The 18,166-nt window shown below is 45.6% G+C and overlaps 1 protein-coding gene and 1 non-coding gene across 3 annotated transcripts in view; both read left to right on the top strand.

Moving 5' to 3' along the window:
- The window catches only part of DSP (desmoplakin), a 41,437-nt gene extending 24,083 nt beyond the window's left edge, over nt 1-17,354 (top strand). The window contains exons 12-24 of one of the 2 annotated variants that reach the window (XM_010993303.3): nt 791-945; nt 1,545-1,671; nt 2,374-2,575; nt 3,385-3,611; nt 4,329-4,495; nt 4,912-5,050; nt 5,595-5,788; nt 6,790-6,952; nt 7,438-7,521; nt 8,081-8,188; nt 8,884-8,982; nt 10,138-12,432; nt 13,429-17,354. In XM_010993303.3, the coding sequence (XP_010991605.3) occupies nt 791-945; nt 1,545-1,671; nt 2,374-2,575; nt 3,385-3,611; nt 4,329-4,495; nt 4,912-5,050; nt 5,595-5,788; nt 6,790-6,952; nt 7,438-7,521; nt 8,081-8,188; nt 8,884-8,982; nt 10,138-12,432; nt 13,429-16,665 (7,197 nt within the window). In that variant the 3' untranslated portion in view covers nt 16,666-17,354. The remainder of the gene's footprint in view (nt 1-790; nt 946-1,544; nt 1,672-2,373; nt 2,576-3,384; nt 3,612-4,328; nt 4,496-4,911; nt 5,051-5,594; nt 5,789-6,789; nt 6,953-7,437; nt 7,522-8,080; nt 8,189-8,883; nt 8,983-10,137; nt 12,433-13,428) is intronic. The other variant, XM_031435226.2, reaches the window with a different exon arrangement.
- LOC116147858 (U6 spliceosomal RNA) lies at nt 7,574-7,680 on the top strand. The gene has a single exon (XR_004131449.1). It is a non-coding gene; the product is annotated as a U6 spliceosomal RNA (small nuclear RNA).
- Nucleotides 17,355-18,166: the final 812 nt, after the last annotated feature.

An 18,166-nucleotide genomic window follows, 5' to 3' on the forward strand; every position in this document is an offset into this window, starting at 1 on the left:
TCACACAGGAAGATGATTTGTTTTTAGTAATTATTTATGTAATTCTCCCAGCTCTATTTTCTTATAAAAATTAAGGAGGATTTAAGAAATATCAAAAAAAAATGAAAAAAAAAGAGAAACATCAAATATGATCAGTTGGTTACACAGATGTCAGAAAACAGTGGAGTTCATCCTACCATGCAGAAATGTTTCAAGAACTTGTGTGGAGAGAAGAAAGGTGAAGTGGAGCTTGGAATACCTCAATGTCAAGCTTGTTTCATTTGACTAGTTAAGAGAGTTGTCATATTTTAAGTACCCATTTTAAGAAGCGATAGAGTTAATTTAGAAAAGAAGCTATTTAGATGCTGGAGTTAATTGAGAAAGTTTTCTGAGGCCCTGATAGCAGAATCTTTGTTTTTATTTTTAAGAGCAAATGAATGGGACAGACAACTCCCGCACTCTGAAATCTACTATATAAAACACAAACTCAACAAAAATAGAAAAGCCAGAGGGTGACTTTTTGCCTTCCTGAAGGATCCCTCACTTCACTGGTAGATGCCCCAGGCCATCTCTGGAAAGTTGCCCCCCCCCCCCATTCACTTCGTACACACCTTGCAGGCTCCCCTGTCTTGCGTAAAGCATCAGTCTTGGGTGTTGTTGGGACCAGCTTCCGTGGAGGAAACGCTAGTCAGATAAAAGCTGAAAAACCCGTTTGCATTCTGTCTTCACTGCTGCTTCTGTCTTTGAGATAAAAGATACACATGTGGACTCGTGAATAAAGCCCAAACCCGGGGCTGCTTGCCTTTTGCAGAAAATCGTCCACAAAGGGGATGAGTGCATCCTGAAGGACAACAACGAGCGCAGCAAGTGGTACGTGACCGGCCCGGGCGGCGTGGACATGCTCGTGCCCTCCGTGGGCCTCATCATCCCCCCGCCCAACCCTCTGGCCGTGGACCTCTCGGGCAAGTACGTGGTGGGTGCTCCTCCTGGCTGTGACGTGACCACGGGTGGGAGAAGTCGGGCCAATGCTCACATTGGACAGTTAGACACATCGTTCCTTACTGATCACCCCCCCCCCCCCACCGAGGGGAACCTGGTGAGGGTCCCGTGCCATCTACTTCATGTGAAGGTCCTACAGTTATTACTGCAGAATAGGAATGTCTGCTTTTTTTGAGAGGGGAGGTAATTAGGTTTATTTTTAGAGGAGGTACTGGGGGATTGAACCCAGGACCTCGTGCATGCTAGGCACGCACTCTGCCACTGAGCTGTACCCTTCCCCCTGGAGTAATCGTCCTTGTCCTGCACTTGAAAGGCGTTGTTTCAAAATTCTTCTTCCTTTTAGACAATCAGTAGTTTTGCCTGTAGCCTCAAATAGAAAAATGCCCTGAGCATCTATATTTGGCCATCAGTAGGTGGAGTGTTCCTTTCACAGACTGTCCATGGCAGATTCTTCCAGACTGTCTCTGGTGGAAGGCTTCCACCCCCTCGGGGTGGGGACAGTAGCACAATGAACTCGTTTGATGGAGAGCAAGTCTTTAGCGTGTTTTTTCCTTGGCGCCTCCTAGGATTGAGCAGTACTACGAAGCCATCCTGGCTCTGTGGAACCAGCTCTACATCAACATGAAGAGCCTGGTGTCCTGGCACTACTGCCTGATCGACATCGAGAAGATCAGGGCCATGACCATCGCCAAGGTACGTCCTCAGGACCACCCGGCCGCCTGGAGGTTTCCGCCAGGCGAGCCTTCTAGCTGTGCAGATGATGCTTTTGTGTCTCGGCAAGAGTCAGCTGAGCCTTCCTTAGAGGTTCTAGTCCGTCCAGCCGAGAATGGGAGGAATTCGCACGGGGCTCACTACTGACAAACAGAAGTACTAGTTAAAGTTACTTGACAAGCCAGAAGTACCTGTGGAAAAGGCATGGGGTCCTGTGATGCTCTGGATACCATCCACCTTAGATGTAATGGAAAATTAGTTTGTAATTATTGACTGGATATCACAGAAGTAAAAGGTGGGATAGAATTCTTGGAAGAACACCCAAAACATTAGTTACTCTAGATCAGTGGTTTTCATGTTGGGGTCCAAGGATCCCAGGTGAGGGAGTCTTTTGGGATGCCCAGGACAACAGGGAGGAGAGGGGCATGGAATGAGGGAGTTGGGAGCTCCCCCCAACCCGTTTCCTCTTTCAAGTCAGAGCAGTTTTGCTGTGATCTGCTTTACATTTGGGGTTTCTGAGTCCTACTGCCTTTAGAGAATAAAATTCCATAGGAAGAGAAAAATTGACAACCCACCGCTCGGAGTGTTGCCCCAGGCCCCACCGAGCCTAATGCATTTTCAAGCAAACTCTTCTTGGTCACACTTTGGGGCCGTCAGAAACACCCCTGCCTGGTTTACTTTCAGCTGAAAACCATGCGGCAGGAAGATTACATGAAGACAATATCTGACCTTGAGTTGCACTACCAAGAGTTCATCAGAAACAGCCAAGGCTCAGAGATGTTCGGGGATGATGACAAGCGGAAGATGCAGACCCAGTTCACGGATGCGCAGAAGCACTACCAGACCCTGGTCATTCAGCTCCCTGGCCACCCCCAGCACCAGACAGGTTGGTTTGGAGCTGCTCTCTGTTTGTATCCACCATACATACAGTTTGGTTTGTTTGTTTTTATTGAAGTATAGTTGATTTACAGTATTGTGTTAATTTCTGGTGTACAGCACAGTGATTCAGTTATACATACATTCTTTTTTATGATAGGTGATTATAAGCTAGTGAATATAGTTCCTTGTGCTATACTGTAGGACCTTGTTTATCTGTTTTATTTTTTATTGAAGTGTAGTCGGTTTACAATGTGTCAATTTCTGGTGTACAGCATAATGCTTCAGTCATACATATACATATATTCATTTTCATATTCTTTTTTATATTCGTAGGTTAATACAAGATATTAAATATAGTTTCCTGTCCTATACAGAAGAAACTTGTTTATATATCTGTTTTATATGTAGTAGTTTGTATCTGCTAATCTCAAGCTCCTAGTTTATCCCTCCCCCCACCCCCACTTTCTCCTTTGGTAACCACACATTTGTCTTCTGTATCTGTGAGTCTCTTTCTGTTTGTAAATAAGATCATTTGTCTCATTTTTTAAGATTCCACATGGAAGTAATACCATATGGTATTTGTCTTTCTCCGACTTACTTTTTTAAAAAGCAAGTCGGTAGTTTGCCAAAAACCAGTTTCAGAATTGCTTCTTTGAAAGATAATATCTCAAAAGCCATTTATACACTAAATTTTCAGAATCATATCAAAGGAAGTAGCTACGCTGTCATGCAGTGTGGATGGTTTTGTATTTTGAGGTATCATTCCCTTCTGGCCCGGAATCCTCTGACTCTTGTGGTCCTAATGTATTTTTACAGTAACCACAACTGAAATCACTCATCTCGGTTCCTGCCAAGATGTCAGCCGTAATAAAGTAATTGAAACCAACAGAGAAAGTGACAAGCAAGAGACGTGGATGCTGATTGAGCTGCAGAAGATTCGCAGGCAGATGGAGCACTGTGAGGGCAGGATGAGCCTGAAAAACCTTCTCCTGGCCGACCAAGGGTCCTCGCATCACATCACAGTCAAAATAAACGAGCTGAAGGTATGGATCCCTCAACATTTGGCTTTTTTCCAGGTATCTTTACATTTAACCATGAACTAATTAAATACTTAAAGGCAAGAAAACCTTCATTTTTCAAGGAAACAGTCTTCTGGCATGATTTCCTTTTTTCTTTCCCCTGCTTCCAAATTTATAGAAGGTTACCTGGGCTGGAGATCAAACCATCTTTGCTGTTAGTGTGTGAGTTGTTGACTCAGGCTGCAGTATCTGCCTTTTCTGCAGTGTCAAGTTTTTAACCACACATTAATTCGGCTTCTGCCTGAAGCAACCTATGATATGGGCTAGACAGGTAGAATGATCTTTATTTATAGACAGGAAACTGACCTGGAGAGATTGGGTGGGAGGCTGGGGTGGGGGATGTGTGAACTCCAAGCCATGTGCAGAGCTGGGACGGCAGCCCAATATTTCAGTGTTTAGCTCTTTTCCACACAGCCAGGCCTGGGCACTGCATTGGGCGGTCCAAGGCATGTGTCCTAAGGAAGTGGGTCACATTTATCCAGTGCTGGTAAGGCCTCCCTGCTGAAGCACACGGAAGGGCAACTCTGTTGCTTGAATCTTTGACATTTTGTAGGCTTTTTTTAATCCAAAAAAGAAAAATAAATTTTTAAAACTCAAAAAAATTTTGTGGGCTTTTTGAGAACGCAGACAACGGTGAGAAGCACACAGCTAAATCCAAAGTGTTCTGCTTTTTTTGCACAGAGTGTGCAGGCTGATGCCCAGGCAATTGCTGAAGTTCTCAACCAGCTGAAGGACATGCTAGCTAACTTCAGAGGCTCGGAGAAATACTGCTATTTACAGAATGAGGTATTTGGATTGTTTCAGAAACTGGAAAACATCAATGGCGTGACAGACGGCTATTTAAATAGGTAAACGCGGCTGACACTCACCTCAGATGTTTGACTTGTCTGCAGCTTCATTTTTGATTTGTTTTCGGGGCTGCTTACTTTCCATTTCTCTTTTCGCTCGAGGCTCAGTCACATTCTGTGCTTTTGAAAGAGGGTCTTTACGCCCAGTGTCCTCATCCCCCTGTTCTGACATCAAATGTCCCTTACACCTAAAGCATCCTGTAAAGGCCAGAGCTCAGAATTTTAATGTTAATGCAACGTGGTAGTCAGAATCATGATAGCGAGGGAAAAAATGAATTGCTCTGCTGTTTATAAAATAAGCAAAATAAATATTTCTCCACTTTAATACGGTTTTCTTTTATTAATAGTGGCCAGAGCCAAATGTCCAAAGTCTGATTATGTCCCCGTCCGTTTTGTTCACCTCTTGCTCCTCGCAGCTTGTGCACAGTCCGGGCGCTCCTGCAGGCCATTCTCCAAACAGAAGACATGTTAAAGGTGTACGAAGCCAGACTCACCGAAGAGGAAACTGTTTGCCTGGATCTGGATAAAGTGGAAGCGTACCGCTGTGGCCTGAAGGTGACGTGAAGGGCTGGCACAGTGGCCGCGCTTATGGGAAATAATACAGGACTACTCAGTCCCCAGTCATAAAGCTTCCCTAAGCTTTCATGAGATTCAAGGATGACTGGATTTTGTCGGCCACACATGGTTGACATCAGCCATTATCTCTGGTGCACTGTTGTCCAGGGCGTGTTGGCAGGAGCCACGTGAGAAAGTCATCTGTGGGGAGAGTAGTCTGGGGAATTCCAGTTAAACGTAGTTAAGCTGGTTACTGTTGTACTTTTCAGAAGCTTTACTGTGTTAGTATATTTTGTGATTTTTCAGGAATGGAATGGTTAATACACTTTATAATTTTTCAGGAATGGGGTGTCATATTTAGCATTTCCCAAACTAATTGACAATTTGCATACTTTTTTTAATGGGGTGGCACCAGGAGCAAGATTGCTGGCACAAATATTGGGGAATGACATCAGTAAATACATTTTCCTTGCAGTGTAGTGTCCGGCAGGAGATGAGATTGGTTTGTACTCTTTTTTTTTTTTTTTTTTCCCTCTTGTGACAGAAAATTAAAAGTGACTTGAACTTGAAGAAGTCATTGCTGGCCACCATGAAGACAGAGCTGCAGAAAGCCCAGCAGATCCACTCCCAGACTTCCCAGCAGTACCCGCTCTACGACCTGGACCTGGGCAAGTTCAGCGAGAAAGTCGCCCAGCTGACCGATCGCTGGCAAAGAATTGATAAGCAGATAGACTTCAGGTGTGCCAACCTCCTTCCACACTTTCTTCCCATTTGGTTGTTCCCCACATCCTGTCACTTGAAGTGATCACCGTAAAGCCAGTGGTTTTGTTTTGTGTGTAAGTTACGCAGCCTCGGCGCTTTCTTCGTGGCCTCGCTGTACCGGAGGCAGCTCTGTTGGTAATGGGACAGGGAACCTCCCAATAGCCAAGCTCGATGCCAAGTGCCATCCAGATTCTTAGGGAAACAGTGGAAGCCATTGATCAAGCTCCTTCATGCCCCATAAATTCAGGAGTAGATGCTTGTACATCTTACACAAAAGAAATGCCTTCCTACAAAGCGAGGTTTAAGCAAATATCTTGAATCCTGCTTGTAGTTTATTTTACCAGGAGTGCTTCTTGAGTTACAGATCATTGATACGTAATTCACATGCCGCACAGTACACCCACTGAAGGTGTACAGTTCAGTGTTGTGTCGTGTATTCAGAATGTGTAACCATCACTACAATCTTTAAGCTTAGAATATTTTTTCTTACCCTAAAAAAGAAACCCCATACCCACTGGCGGTCACTCCCCATCCCCTCACAACCCTCCAGCCCCAAACGGCCACCATTCTGCTTGCTGTCTCTGTAGATTTGCCTATTCGGACATTTCATCTAAACGGAAACATCTGATATGTATCCTTGGTGATTGCTTTTTTTTGCTGAACATAATGGCTTCAAGGTTCATCCAGGGTGTAGCACGTGTCAGTACTTCATTTCTTTTTATGACTGAGGGATACTCCGTTGTCTGGCTGTAACACATTTTGTTTATTCTCTCATCAATTGATGGATATTGGGGTTGTTCCCTGTTTTGGGCTCTCGTGAAAAATGCTGCTACGAACGTTCATGGAGAACTTTCCGTGTGGATGTCTGTTTTCAGTTCTCCTGGGTGGACTTGCTGGGTCATCGGGTAAATCTGTGTTAAATGTTTTGAGGAGCAGTAGCCATGCTTTAATGATTTTATTGTATCTGTTTTCCCCAGATTGTGGGACCTGGAGAAACAAATCAAGCAACTGAGGAATTACCGTGATAACTATCAGGCTTTCTGCAAGTGGCTCTACGATGCCAAACGCCGCCAGGATTCCTTAGAATCCATGAAATTTGGAGATTCCAACACGGTCATGCGATTTTTGAATGAGCAGAAGGTATGAGCTAATTTACCACTGCATTAGATTTCATTGGGCGTAAGTTGTATTTTCCTCTGGTTGTGTTTTCATAGCGGTACCCAGGTTTGAAATAATAAATATTTAATAATTACTAGTCCCTTTTGTGAATGCTTAAATCGTGCCCAGAGGAAAAGCAATGGAGATGTTTACAAAGAAATGTGCTTATGAATGTAGAATAATGTAACATTGTAGTAAAGTATCTTTGTGAATTAAGTGATAGGACCAGAAAAGAGTGCTGACCAGACAGTAATCTCTTAGATAATAAGAAGTTGAAGATCTTCCTTCTCTTTTCTGAATAGGAAACATGCTCATCTTTTAAGGTTTCGCTGTGAGAATACGGGTCGGAACATGTAGTAATAAACTGAGGGAAAAGACCAAGTAACAGTGGTTTAAAGAGTAAAAGAACATTTGTTTTAAAATAGGTGTGCACTTTAACATTTGTAAATATTTTCTTTTTTGTAAAGAACTTGCACAATGAAATAAGTGGCAAACGAGACAAATCAGAGGAAGTACAAAAAATTGCCGAACTGTGTGCGAATTCCATTAAGGTATGTTGGTTTCACAGAGGATGTCGGTTTTTCACAGAGAATATTATTCACTGTGTTTATTTCGGCAGCACGTATACTAAAGCGGGAATGCTGCAGAGAAGGTTGGCATGGCCCTTATGCAAGGATGACATGCAAATTCATGAAGCGTTTCATATTTAAAAAAAGAATGTGATTAACTGCATTATTTTCTGATTCACTTCAAAGGTTATAGATTTCTTGGGGACAGCGATTATGGCTTTTGTATATTCTCTCCTGAACAAACCGTAAACGCTTGTTATCCATCAGCTTGAATTCATTTTGCATAGGCAGTATCTCCAGGAATGGGCTGGTCTTCATTCTTGAAACTGGTGTGTCCAAAAATCCCCATTTAGCATATAAAGATGTGCTGCCTGGTTCAATAATGTGATGTTAGGTGCTTGCACATTAGGAGCATGTGATAGCCTTTGGCGTTGGTCATTAGAAATGCAACTTGGTGATTTAAAACTGTGGAATTTGTAGCTGTCAGTGATTCCTTGGAAGCCCATTAAGCATGTTTTTCTCAAACTTCGTGATTCTGCAGGATTATGAACTGCAGCTGGCGTCATATACCTCGGGACTGGAAACGCTGCTGAACATACCTATCAAGAGGACCATGGTTCAGTCGCCTTCTGGGGTGATTCTGCAAGAGGTACAGCTCTCATGACATATCTCTTAGAGTCTGCCCCTCCACATCTTCTCTCTGCCCGTCCCCTTCATGTCCTCCCTACACTCTCTGAATTCATCTCTTGTTACAGGGTAGCCACTCAGAAAGGTTTAATACATTCTGCTTTCTCTAGTGTGAGTCATCAGTTTAAGATGCATTTTAGGAAATGATCACTGAGAAGTCTGGGTCTGTTGTTTATATGTTCGAGACTTTGCAGAAACTGGGCTTAAATTCTGGGTTTAGTGAGGGAGACTTCTAAAAAGTGGAAAATACCTGGTAGATTTCGAGAAGACAACTTCTCAAAGGTATCAGAGACCATCATCTGTTCGATGGTTTAGGGGGAACACCCTGGAGTGATGAGAATGGAGTGCAATGTTTTCAGCCCTTTGTTTAGTGGTACATCTGGGTTTGGGAATCAGCCCACATGAACGAAAGAGAATTCACTCCTTAAATTATAAGGTCATCATTTGATGGTTTTAGAAAACAAAATTGGTCAACTGGCATAGGACGTTTTAAAATTTAATTTTTTTAATTGAAGTATAGTCAGTTACAATGTATCAATTTCTGGGGTACAGCATAATGTTTCAGTCATACATATACATACATGTATTCATTTTCATAATAGGACTTTTTTTTAAATGCAACAGCTTTTATTTTTCCTTTCTCTCCTTTTCTCCAAGGCTGCAGATATGCATGCTCGGTACATAGAACTTCTCACAAGGTCTGGAGACTATTACAGATTCTTAAGTGAGATGCTGAAGAGTTTGGAAGATCTGAAGGTAATTTACTTTATCTCCTTGGAGGATCCAAAAAGAAAATAGGATAGAACTTTATTATTACTGCCTCATTATAACATGGATTTGGACATACCCACTGGTACAACTGTATTTCCTCCAAACAGTTAGTATAATATAGTTTGTTCAGAAGTCAGGGGTCAGTTCTCTTCTCTGCTACCCTGCTCTGAATGGGCTTAGGTAGCATTTGCAAAACTACAGCTACTTTACCTTACCCCCCAAATCCAGTAATTTCATTTAATGTTTGGTCAAGGAATTTGCTTTCTTTCTTTGTGTTAAATCAAGGAGAACACCCTGTATTAGCGGGATTTGAATTCTGCATGTCGAGTGATTGTTTAATTCACTCCTCATTTCTAATACTTGATTTGAGTCCATATGGAAACTAATACTTTGAAATAAAAGAAACATAATTTATGAAATCATAAGCGTTTGGTTTTGGAAGAAATCACCTCATTTAAGAAAGCTGATAACTCAGAGGTGATACATCACTTACTGACATGATATAAGCAGTTGATGGAAGAATTATGACTGGAGTAGAGATCTCTTGAATTTTTATCTGGTAGCCTTTGTCTTGTATCACTCTTTATATGTGTACTTATGTGTGTGGTGTGTATGTGCACATGTGTGTGCAGGTGTGTAACAAGAAATGAGAAAGCACATTGGTCTTATGGGGAGAGAGTACTGCTTCTTATGATGTGAGGCATTTTTTTTTTCAACATACTTATTTAAAAAATTGAAATATCGTTGATTTACAATGTTGTGTTAGTTTCTGGTATACAGCATAGTGATTCAGTTGTATATTCTCTTTCATTATAGGTTATTACAAGGTAGTGAATATAGTTCCCTGTGCTCTACAGTAGGACATGTTATTTTTCTATTTTATATATAGTCATGTGTATCTGTTAATCCCAAACTCCTAATCTTTCCCTCCCCCCACCTTTCCCCTTCAGTAACTATAAGTTTGTTTTCTATGTCTGTGAGTCTGTTTCTGTCTTGTAGATAAGTCCATTTGTGTCATTTTTTTAGATTCCACATATAGGTCATCTCCTATGATATTTGTCTTTGCGTCTGACTTAACTTCGCTGAGTATGATCATCTCAAGGCCCCTCATTCAACATGCTTTCTATTTCACTTCCACAGCTGAAAAATACCAAGATCGAAGTTCTGGAAGAGGAGCTAAGGCTGGCCCGAGACGCCAACTCTGAAAACTGCAATAAGAACAAATTCCTGGATCAGAACCTGCAGAAGTACCAGGCGGAGTGTTCCCAGTTCAAAGCCAAGCTCGTGAGCCTGGAGGAGCTGAAGCGACAGGCTGAGCTGGATGGAAAGTCAGCCAAGCAAAACCTAGACAAGTGCTACGGCCAAATCAAAGAGCTCAATGAAAAGATCACCCGGCTGACGTACGAGATCGAGGATGAGAAGAGGAGGAGGAAGGCCGTGGAAGACAGGTTTGACCAGCAGAAGAGCGACTACGACCAGCTGCAGAAAGCGAGGCAGAGCGAGAAGGAGAGCCTGGGCTGGCAGAAACTGGAGTCTGAGAAAGCCATCAAGGAGAAGGAGTACGAGATAGAGAGGTTGAGGGTCCTGCTGCAGGAGGAGGGCGCCCGGAAGAGAGAATATGAGAATGAGCTGGCAAAGGTAAGAAACCACTATAATGAGGAGATGAGTAATTTAAGGAACAAGTATGAAACAGAGATTAACATCACGAAGACCACCATCAAGGAGATAACCACGCAGAAAGAGGATGATTCCAAAAACCTCCGAAACCAGCTCGATCGACTCTCCAGGGAGAATCGCGACCTGAAGGAGGAGATCGTCCGGCTCAATGACAGCATACTGCAGACCACTGAGCAGCGGAGGCGGGCGGAAGAGGATGCCCTGCAGCAGAAAGCCTGCGGCTCCGAGATGCAGCAGAAGAAGCAGCAGCTGGAGGTGGAGCTGAAGCAGCTCATCCAGCAGCGCTCCGAGGACAACGCCAGGCACAAGCAGTCCCTGGAGGAGGCTGCCAAGACCATCCAGGACAAAAACAAGGAGATTGAAAGACTCAAAGCTGAGTTTCAGGAGGAGGCCAAGCGCCGCTGGGAGTATGAGAACGAACTGGCTAAGGTAAGGAGCAGTTACGATGAGGAGATCATTAGCTTAAAGAACCAGTTCGAGACGGAGATCAACATCACCAAGACGACCATCCAGAAGCTCACCCTGCAGAAGGAAGAGGACACCAGCGGCTACCGGGCCCAGGTGGACAACCTCACCAGAGAAAACCGGAGCCTCTCAGAGGAGGTCAAGAGGCTGAAGAGCACTCTGGCCCAGACCACGGAGAGCCTCCGGAGGGTCGAGGAGAACGTCCAGCAGCAAAAGGCCACGGGCTCGGAGATGGCTCAGCGGAAGCAGCAGCTGGAGATCGAGCTGCGGCAGGTCACACAGATGCGGACGGAAGAGAGCATGAGGTACAAGCAGTCTCTGGACGATGCTGCCAAGACGATCCAGGACAAGAACAAGGAGATAGACAGGTTAAAGCAGCTGCTAGAGACAGAAACAAAGGAGCGCAGGTGCCTGGAGGAGGAAAATGCGAAACTGCAGCGGGCCCAGCACGAGCTGCAGAAAGCCAACAGCAGTGCCACGGAGACAATTAGCAAACTGAAGGTTCAGGAGCAAGAGCTGTTGCGCCTGAGGATCGACTACGAGCGGCTGTCCCAGGAGAGGACCGTCAAGGACCAGGACATCGCCCGCTTCCAGAGCTCCCTGAAGGAGCTGCAGCTGCAGAAGCATAAGGCGGAGGAGGAGCTGATGCGGCTGAAGAGGGCAGCCTCCGAGGACTCCTCCAAGAGGAAGAGGCTGGAGGAGGAGCTGGAGGGCCTGCGGAGGACTCTGAAGGAGCAGGCAGTGAAAATCACCAGCCTGACCCAGCAGCTGGAGCAGGCGTCCATCGGCAAGAAGAAGAGCGAGGATGACCTGCGGCAGCAGAGGGACGTGCTGGAAGGCCACCTGCGGGAGAAGCAGAGGACCCAGGACGAGCTGAGGAGGCTGGCCTCCGAGGTTGAGGCCCTGCGGCGGCAGCTGCTCCAGGAGCAGGAGAACGTCAAGCAGGCTCATGTGCGGAATGAGCACTTCCAGAAGGCCATCGAGGACAAGAGCAGGAGCCTGAACGAGAGCAAGATAGAAATCGAGAGGCTGCAGTCCCTGACCGAGAACCTGACCAAGGAGCACCTGATGCTGGAGGAGGAGCTGCGGAACCTGCGCCTGGAGTACGACGACGTCCGGCGGGGCCATAGCGAGGCCGACAGCGACAAGAACGCTACCATCTCGGAGCTAAGGAGCCAGCTGCAGATCAGCAACAGCCGGACCCTGGAGCTGCAGGGCCTGATTAATGATTTACAGAGAGAGAGGGAAAATTTGAGACAGGAAATTGAGAGATTCCAAAAGCAGGCTTTAGAGGTATTCACAAATATTTGATCGCAGCTCCACTGTGTCTTGAATGATGCACTCCGCGGTCCTCTGATCTCAGCTGTGCTCTTGCTGCTGGGGTGGCTGCTTGCAGAATATCTCACTTTTCTTTTGGTTGCTGTCTGCCACCGGCTGGCTGCTGCTGTGGACTGATTTCAGTGCTGTTTGCCTGGCTCTTTTGTCACTGCATCAAGTGTCCATCTGCGTGTGACCCAGGCCTGGCTCTGCTTTTAGACCTTTCACCTGGGTGGAGCATCTGAGATCACTTGCCTCTCAGTGACCCACTCTGTTTTCTACACACTGGCTCTTTGGGAGCTGTGACTATATTCGTAATTAAAATTTTGCTAAAGAAAAATCCCATTAAAGGGGTTTTCTATGCAATTTTTAAGTCATTTTTGAATTCTCACCTGCATGGTTTTTCTGCATGCCTTATCCTGTTCTCTCTTGATCATGGCCCTCCTGTGTTTCTTTTTGTTTGACTTTTCTTCTTTTACCCCCTAATTAAAACATTCAGCTTCTTTAACTTCTAACAACTGTTTGACTTAGGTAGAAAATATTTGTGTGGGGCTGGGTGTGGGGTGTGTGCGTATATGTCCATAGATTTGTATTGTTTTATTAAACATATTAGTATAGCTGTAGCAGGTGAGATGTAGGTATAGCGGGTGTGATAGCCTGGAACAAAACTCCCCGTATTTGTTCAAACCATAATTACTATTAAGAATGAGACAGGTCTGCAGTTGCTCCCATTTCCTTCTATGGGAAAATACAGTAAGTATAGAAGCCATTTATCAGAGTGGCAACATACATGCACAGAATTTTTTTCCATGAACTTGTAAGATAACAAAATAACAGTATATCCGAGGAAAACAGAGAAAGGGCAAATATGTAAATACACTTTTTTTTTTTAATGTAGAAAAAGGTTAAGTGATGGTAGTCCTATGATATGATCAAATCATTTTTTCCTGTTTCTTTCTTTTCACCTTCTAGGCTTCTAATAGGATTCAGGAATCAAAGAATCAGTGCACTCAGGTGGTGCAGGAGAGAGAGAGCCTTCTGGTGAAGATCAAAGTTCTGGAGCAAGACAAGACCAGGCTGCAGAGGCTGGAGGATGAGCTGAATCGCGCCAAAGTGGCCCTCGAGGCAGAAAGCCGGGTGAAACAGCGCCTGGAGTGTGAGAAACAGCAAATCCAGAATGACCTGAACCAGTGGAAAACGCAGTATTCCCGCAAGGAAGAGGCTATCAGGAAGATTGAGTCAGAAAGAGAAAAGAGCGAGAGAGAGAAGAACAGCCTTCGGAGTGAGATCGAGAGGCTCCAGGCGGAGATCAAGAGGATCGAGGAGAGATGTCGGCGGAAGCTGGAGGATTCCAGCCGGGAGACGCAGTCGCAGATGGAGACAGAACGCTGCCGGCTTCAGAAGGAAATCGACAGACTCAAACAGCGCCCGTATGGGTCCCACCGGGAGACCCAGACTGAGTACGAGTGGTCCGTGGACTCCTCAAAGCTGGTGTTTGACGGACTGAGGAAGAAGGTGACGGCGATGCAGCTTTACGAGTGCCAGCTGATTGACAAGACGACCCTGGACAAACTGCTGAAGGGGAAGAAGTCAGTGGAGGAAGTGGCCTCCGAGATCCAGCCTTTCCTCCGGGGAGCAGGCGCTATTGCTGGAGCTTCTGCCTCCCCGAAGGAGAAGTACTCTTTGGTAGAGGCCAAGAGGAAGAAACTGATCACCCCAGAATCCACAGTCATGCTCCTGGAGGCCCAGGCAGCTACCGGCGGGATCATTGATCCCCACCGGAACGAAAAGCTGACCGTCGACAGCGCGATAGCCCGGGACCTCATCGACTTTGATGACCGCCAGCAGATATACACGGCAGAGAAAGCCATCACTGGCTTTGATGACCCATTTTCAGGCAAGACAGTGTCTGTGTCGGAAGCCATCAAGAAAAATCTGATCGATAGAGAAACCGGAATGCGTTTACTGGAAGCCCAGATTGCTTCAGGGGGGGTGGTGGACCCCGTGAACAGTGTCTTTTTGCCGAAAGACGTAGCCTTGGCTCGTGGGCTGATTGACAGAGATCTGTATCGGTCCCTGAATGATCCCCGAGATAGTCAGAAGAACTTTGTGGATCCGGTCACCAAGAAGAAGGTCAGTTACATGCAGCTGAGGGAACGGTGCAGGATCGAACCGCACACTGGCCTGCTCCTGTTGTCGGTACAGAAGAGAAGTATGTCCTTCCAGGGAATCAGACAGCCTGTGACCATCTCTGAGCTGGTGGATTCTGGCATATTGAGACCATCCACTGTCAACGAACTGGAATCCGGTCAGATTTCTTACGATGAGGTTGGCGAGAGAATTAAGGACTTCCTTCAGGGTTCAAGCTGCATAGCAGGCATCTACAATGAGACCACGAAACAGAAGCTTGGCATTTACGAGGCCATGAAAATTGGCTTGGTCCGACCCGGCACTGCTCTGGAGCTGCTGGAAGCCCAGGCAGCTACTGGCTTCATAGTGGATCCTGTTAGAAACTTGAGGTTACCAGTGGAAGAAGCCTACAAAAGAGGTCTGGTGGGTATTGAGTTCAAAGAGAAGCTCCTGTCTGCGGAACGCGCTGTCACCGGGTACAACGACCCTGAAACAGGAAACATCATCTCCTTGTTCCAGGCCATGAACAAGGAACTCATCGAAAAGGGCCACGGTATTCGCTTGCTGGAAGCACAGATCGCAACCGGAGGGATCATCGACCCGAAGGAGAGCCACCGTCTGCCGGTTGACATAGCGTACAAGAGGGGCTACTTCAATGAGGAGCTCAGTGAGATTCTCTCCGATCCAAGCGACGATACAAAAGGATTCTTTGACCCAAACACCGAAGAAAATCTTACCTATCTGCAGCTGAAAGAAAGATGCATTAAGGACGAGGAAACGGGGCTCTGTCTTCTGCCCCTGAAGGAGAAGAAGAAACAGGTGCAGACATCACAAAAGAATACCCTCAGGAAGCGCAGAGTGGTCATAGTTGACCCAGAAACCAACAAGGAGATGTCTGTCCAGGAGGCCTATAAGAAGGGCCTCATAGATTACGAAACCTTCAAAGAACTGTGTGAGCAGGAGTGTGAGTGGGAAGAAATAACCATCACTGGGTCGGATGGCTCCACCCGAGTAGTCCTGGTAGACAGGAAGACGGGCAGTCAGTATGATATTCAAGATACGATCGACAAGGGCCTCATTGACAGGAAGTTCTTTGACCAGTACCGATCCGGCAGCCTCAGCCTCACTCAGTTTGCTGACATGATCTCCTTGAAGAATGGGGTCGGCGGCAGCAGTGCCGAGGGAGGTAGCGTCAGCGATGACGTTTTCAGCAGCTCCCGACACGAGTCTGTGAATAAGATTTCCACCATATCCAGCATCAGGAATTTAACCATCAGGAGCAGTTCCCTGTCTGACCCCCTAGAGGAGTCGAGCCCCATCGCAGCCATCTTCGACACAGAAAACCTGGAGAAGATCTCCATCACGGAAGGGATCGAGCGGGGCATCGTTGACAGCATCACTGGGCAGAGGCTTCTGGAGGCTCAGGCCTGCACAGGTGGCATCATCCACCCGACCACCGGCCAGAGGCTGTCCCTTCAGGATGCGGCCTCCCAGGGCCTGATCGACCAGGATATGGCCACCAGGCTGAAGCCTGCTCAGAAAGCCTTCATCGGCTTCGAGGGAGTGAAGGGAAAGAAGAAGATGTCAGCAGCAGAGGCAGTGAAAGAAAAATGGCTCCCCTACGAGGCGGGCCAGCGCTTCCTGGAGTTCCAGTACCTCACGGGAGGCCTTGTTGACCCTGAAGTGCACGGGAGGATCAGCACGGAAGAAGCCATCAGAAAGGGGTTCATCGACGGCCGGGCGGCTCAGAGGCTGCAAGACACCAGCAGCTATGCCAAGATCCTGACCTGCCCCAAAACCAAGCTGAAAATATCCTACAAGGATGCCATAAACCGCTCCATGGTGGAAGACATCACCGGCCTGCGCCTCCTGGAGGCCGCCTCTGTTTCGTCCAAGGGCTTGCCCAGCCCGTATAACGTGTCCTCCGCCCCAGGCTCCCGCTCCGGCTCCCGCTCTGGCTCCCGCTCCGGCTCGCGCTCCGGCTCCCGCAGTGGGTCCCGGCGGGGAAGCTTTGATGCCACAGGGAATTCTTCCTACTCTTACTCCTACTCCTTTAGCAGTAGCTCTATCGGGCACTAGTAGCCGGTGGGAAGTGGTTGCTCTACCTTGGCTTTCATTGCTATGAATTTTCGCTTTACCAAATAATAGAAAAAGAAAGCCCAGCGCTTGGGGATAGTGATAGAACTTTCTGTGCTTAAGAAAATGTAGCCATGGTCGGAATCAAATAGTAAAGGCTGTTTTGGCTTTTGATCTTCTTAGCCCCCGCCTCGAGAATGTACTACATCTGGTGGTGTGTGTACGACGTGGTAATCAGTTGTAAGGATAGCACAAATTGAATTGCTTCTCTGTTTAGATTTTTGATCGCTTCTTCTTGAACTTCTTTTGGCCTATGATACAGATTTCTATTCTCAGAGATAAAAATTAAATTGACCATTGATGTTGTAGTCCGCATTCTGTTTCTCAGCTAAATATTTCCTTTTTCTGTATTAGGAGAAAATTATCCTACCTTGGCCTCCTCCCCCCACAAAAAAAGAACCCCCACCGACCCAAGCATTTTGGTATGAGTCTCCTTGGATTGTAGAACCCATATCCTCTTAAATGTACCTGTTCGGTTTGGTATTAATTTGACTATTTGTGCATGACAGCAGCAGTCTCTGCTTTTCTTTGGTCAAAGTTTTCTGTTTATTTTGCTTGTCATTTTCTATGTACTTTAATAAGGTGTCTTGATGAAGTTTGCTATTCTGGCAATAAACTTTTAAACGTTTGAAGTTTTTGTGTTTTGATTTCCTAATATGTTCATACACACAAGGGCATTTAGCAGAAGCTTTTTGTTTATTGTAACATATGTCAAAAACTATTTACTAAACACATGCTAAGAAAGACCATTAAAAACCTGTTTCAGTTCTGAATTCTTGTTAGATGTTGGTCTTCTGAAGTTAGTTTTTCAACATTTCTTGACCAGGCAGAGTCCTTGAAAAGAAGTCTATGTAAAGAGGCCAGGCCAGAGGTCAATACTCAATTCTGGTTTTTTCTGGACAGTGAGTAGCATGGGGGCAGGTCACCATTATACCATTTAAAATACATGAAGTGGGTAAGACTCCATTTTGGTAGTCTCAAACTACGTGGTTGCATTTTGTCCCCTAAGAGGAAAGAATTGTCCTTGGGTCTATGAAATTGATCCTGAAGAATTCTTGGCTCATTCAAAAGACAATGAAATATAAGCCTTTTCTTTGGATCAAAGAAAAACTTGAAACTCAGACATTTGTTATTAAATTAACATGACTTTCCTGAATGCCTAGTATGTGTAGTCTTGGGTGAGGTACTAGAGGATTCAGTAGAATTTATAAGCCCTTGGCTTCTAGGCATTTGCAGTGTGGATGGGGACAAAAGACACATGTGAAACAGTGGGGGAAACAACTTGCATGTATCAGCAGTGTGTGTTAATACAATCAAACAAATCTTTTAGTACAATAGAAAATAGGAAAGCAAATGACATGCTAATTGTGTAGAACAAAAAATCATACTCAAGATCATCCTTAAATGATTGGAGCCTTTTGGTACGTAGTGTGAAAACAGCATT

The sequence above is a fragment of the Camelus dromedarius genome, chromosome 19, assembly GCF_036321535.1.
Source record: "Camelus dromedarius isolate mCamDro1 chromosome 19, mCamDro1.pat, whole genome shotgun sequence".
NCBI classification, from domain to species: domain Eukaryota; kingdom Metazoa; phylum Chordata; class Mammalia; order Artiodactyla; family Camelidae; genus Camelus; species Camelus dromedarius.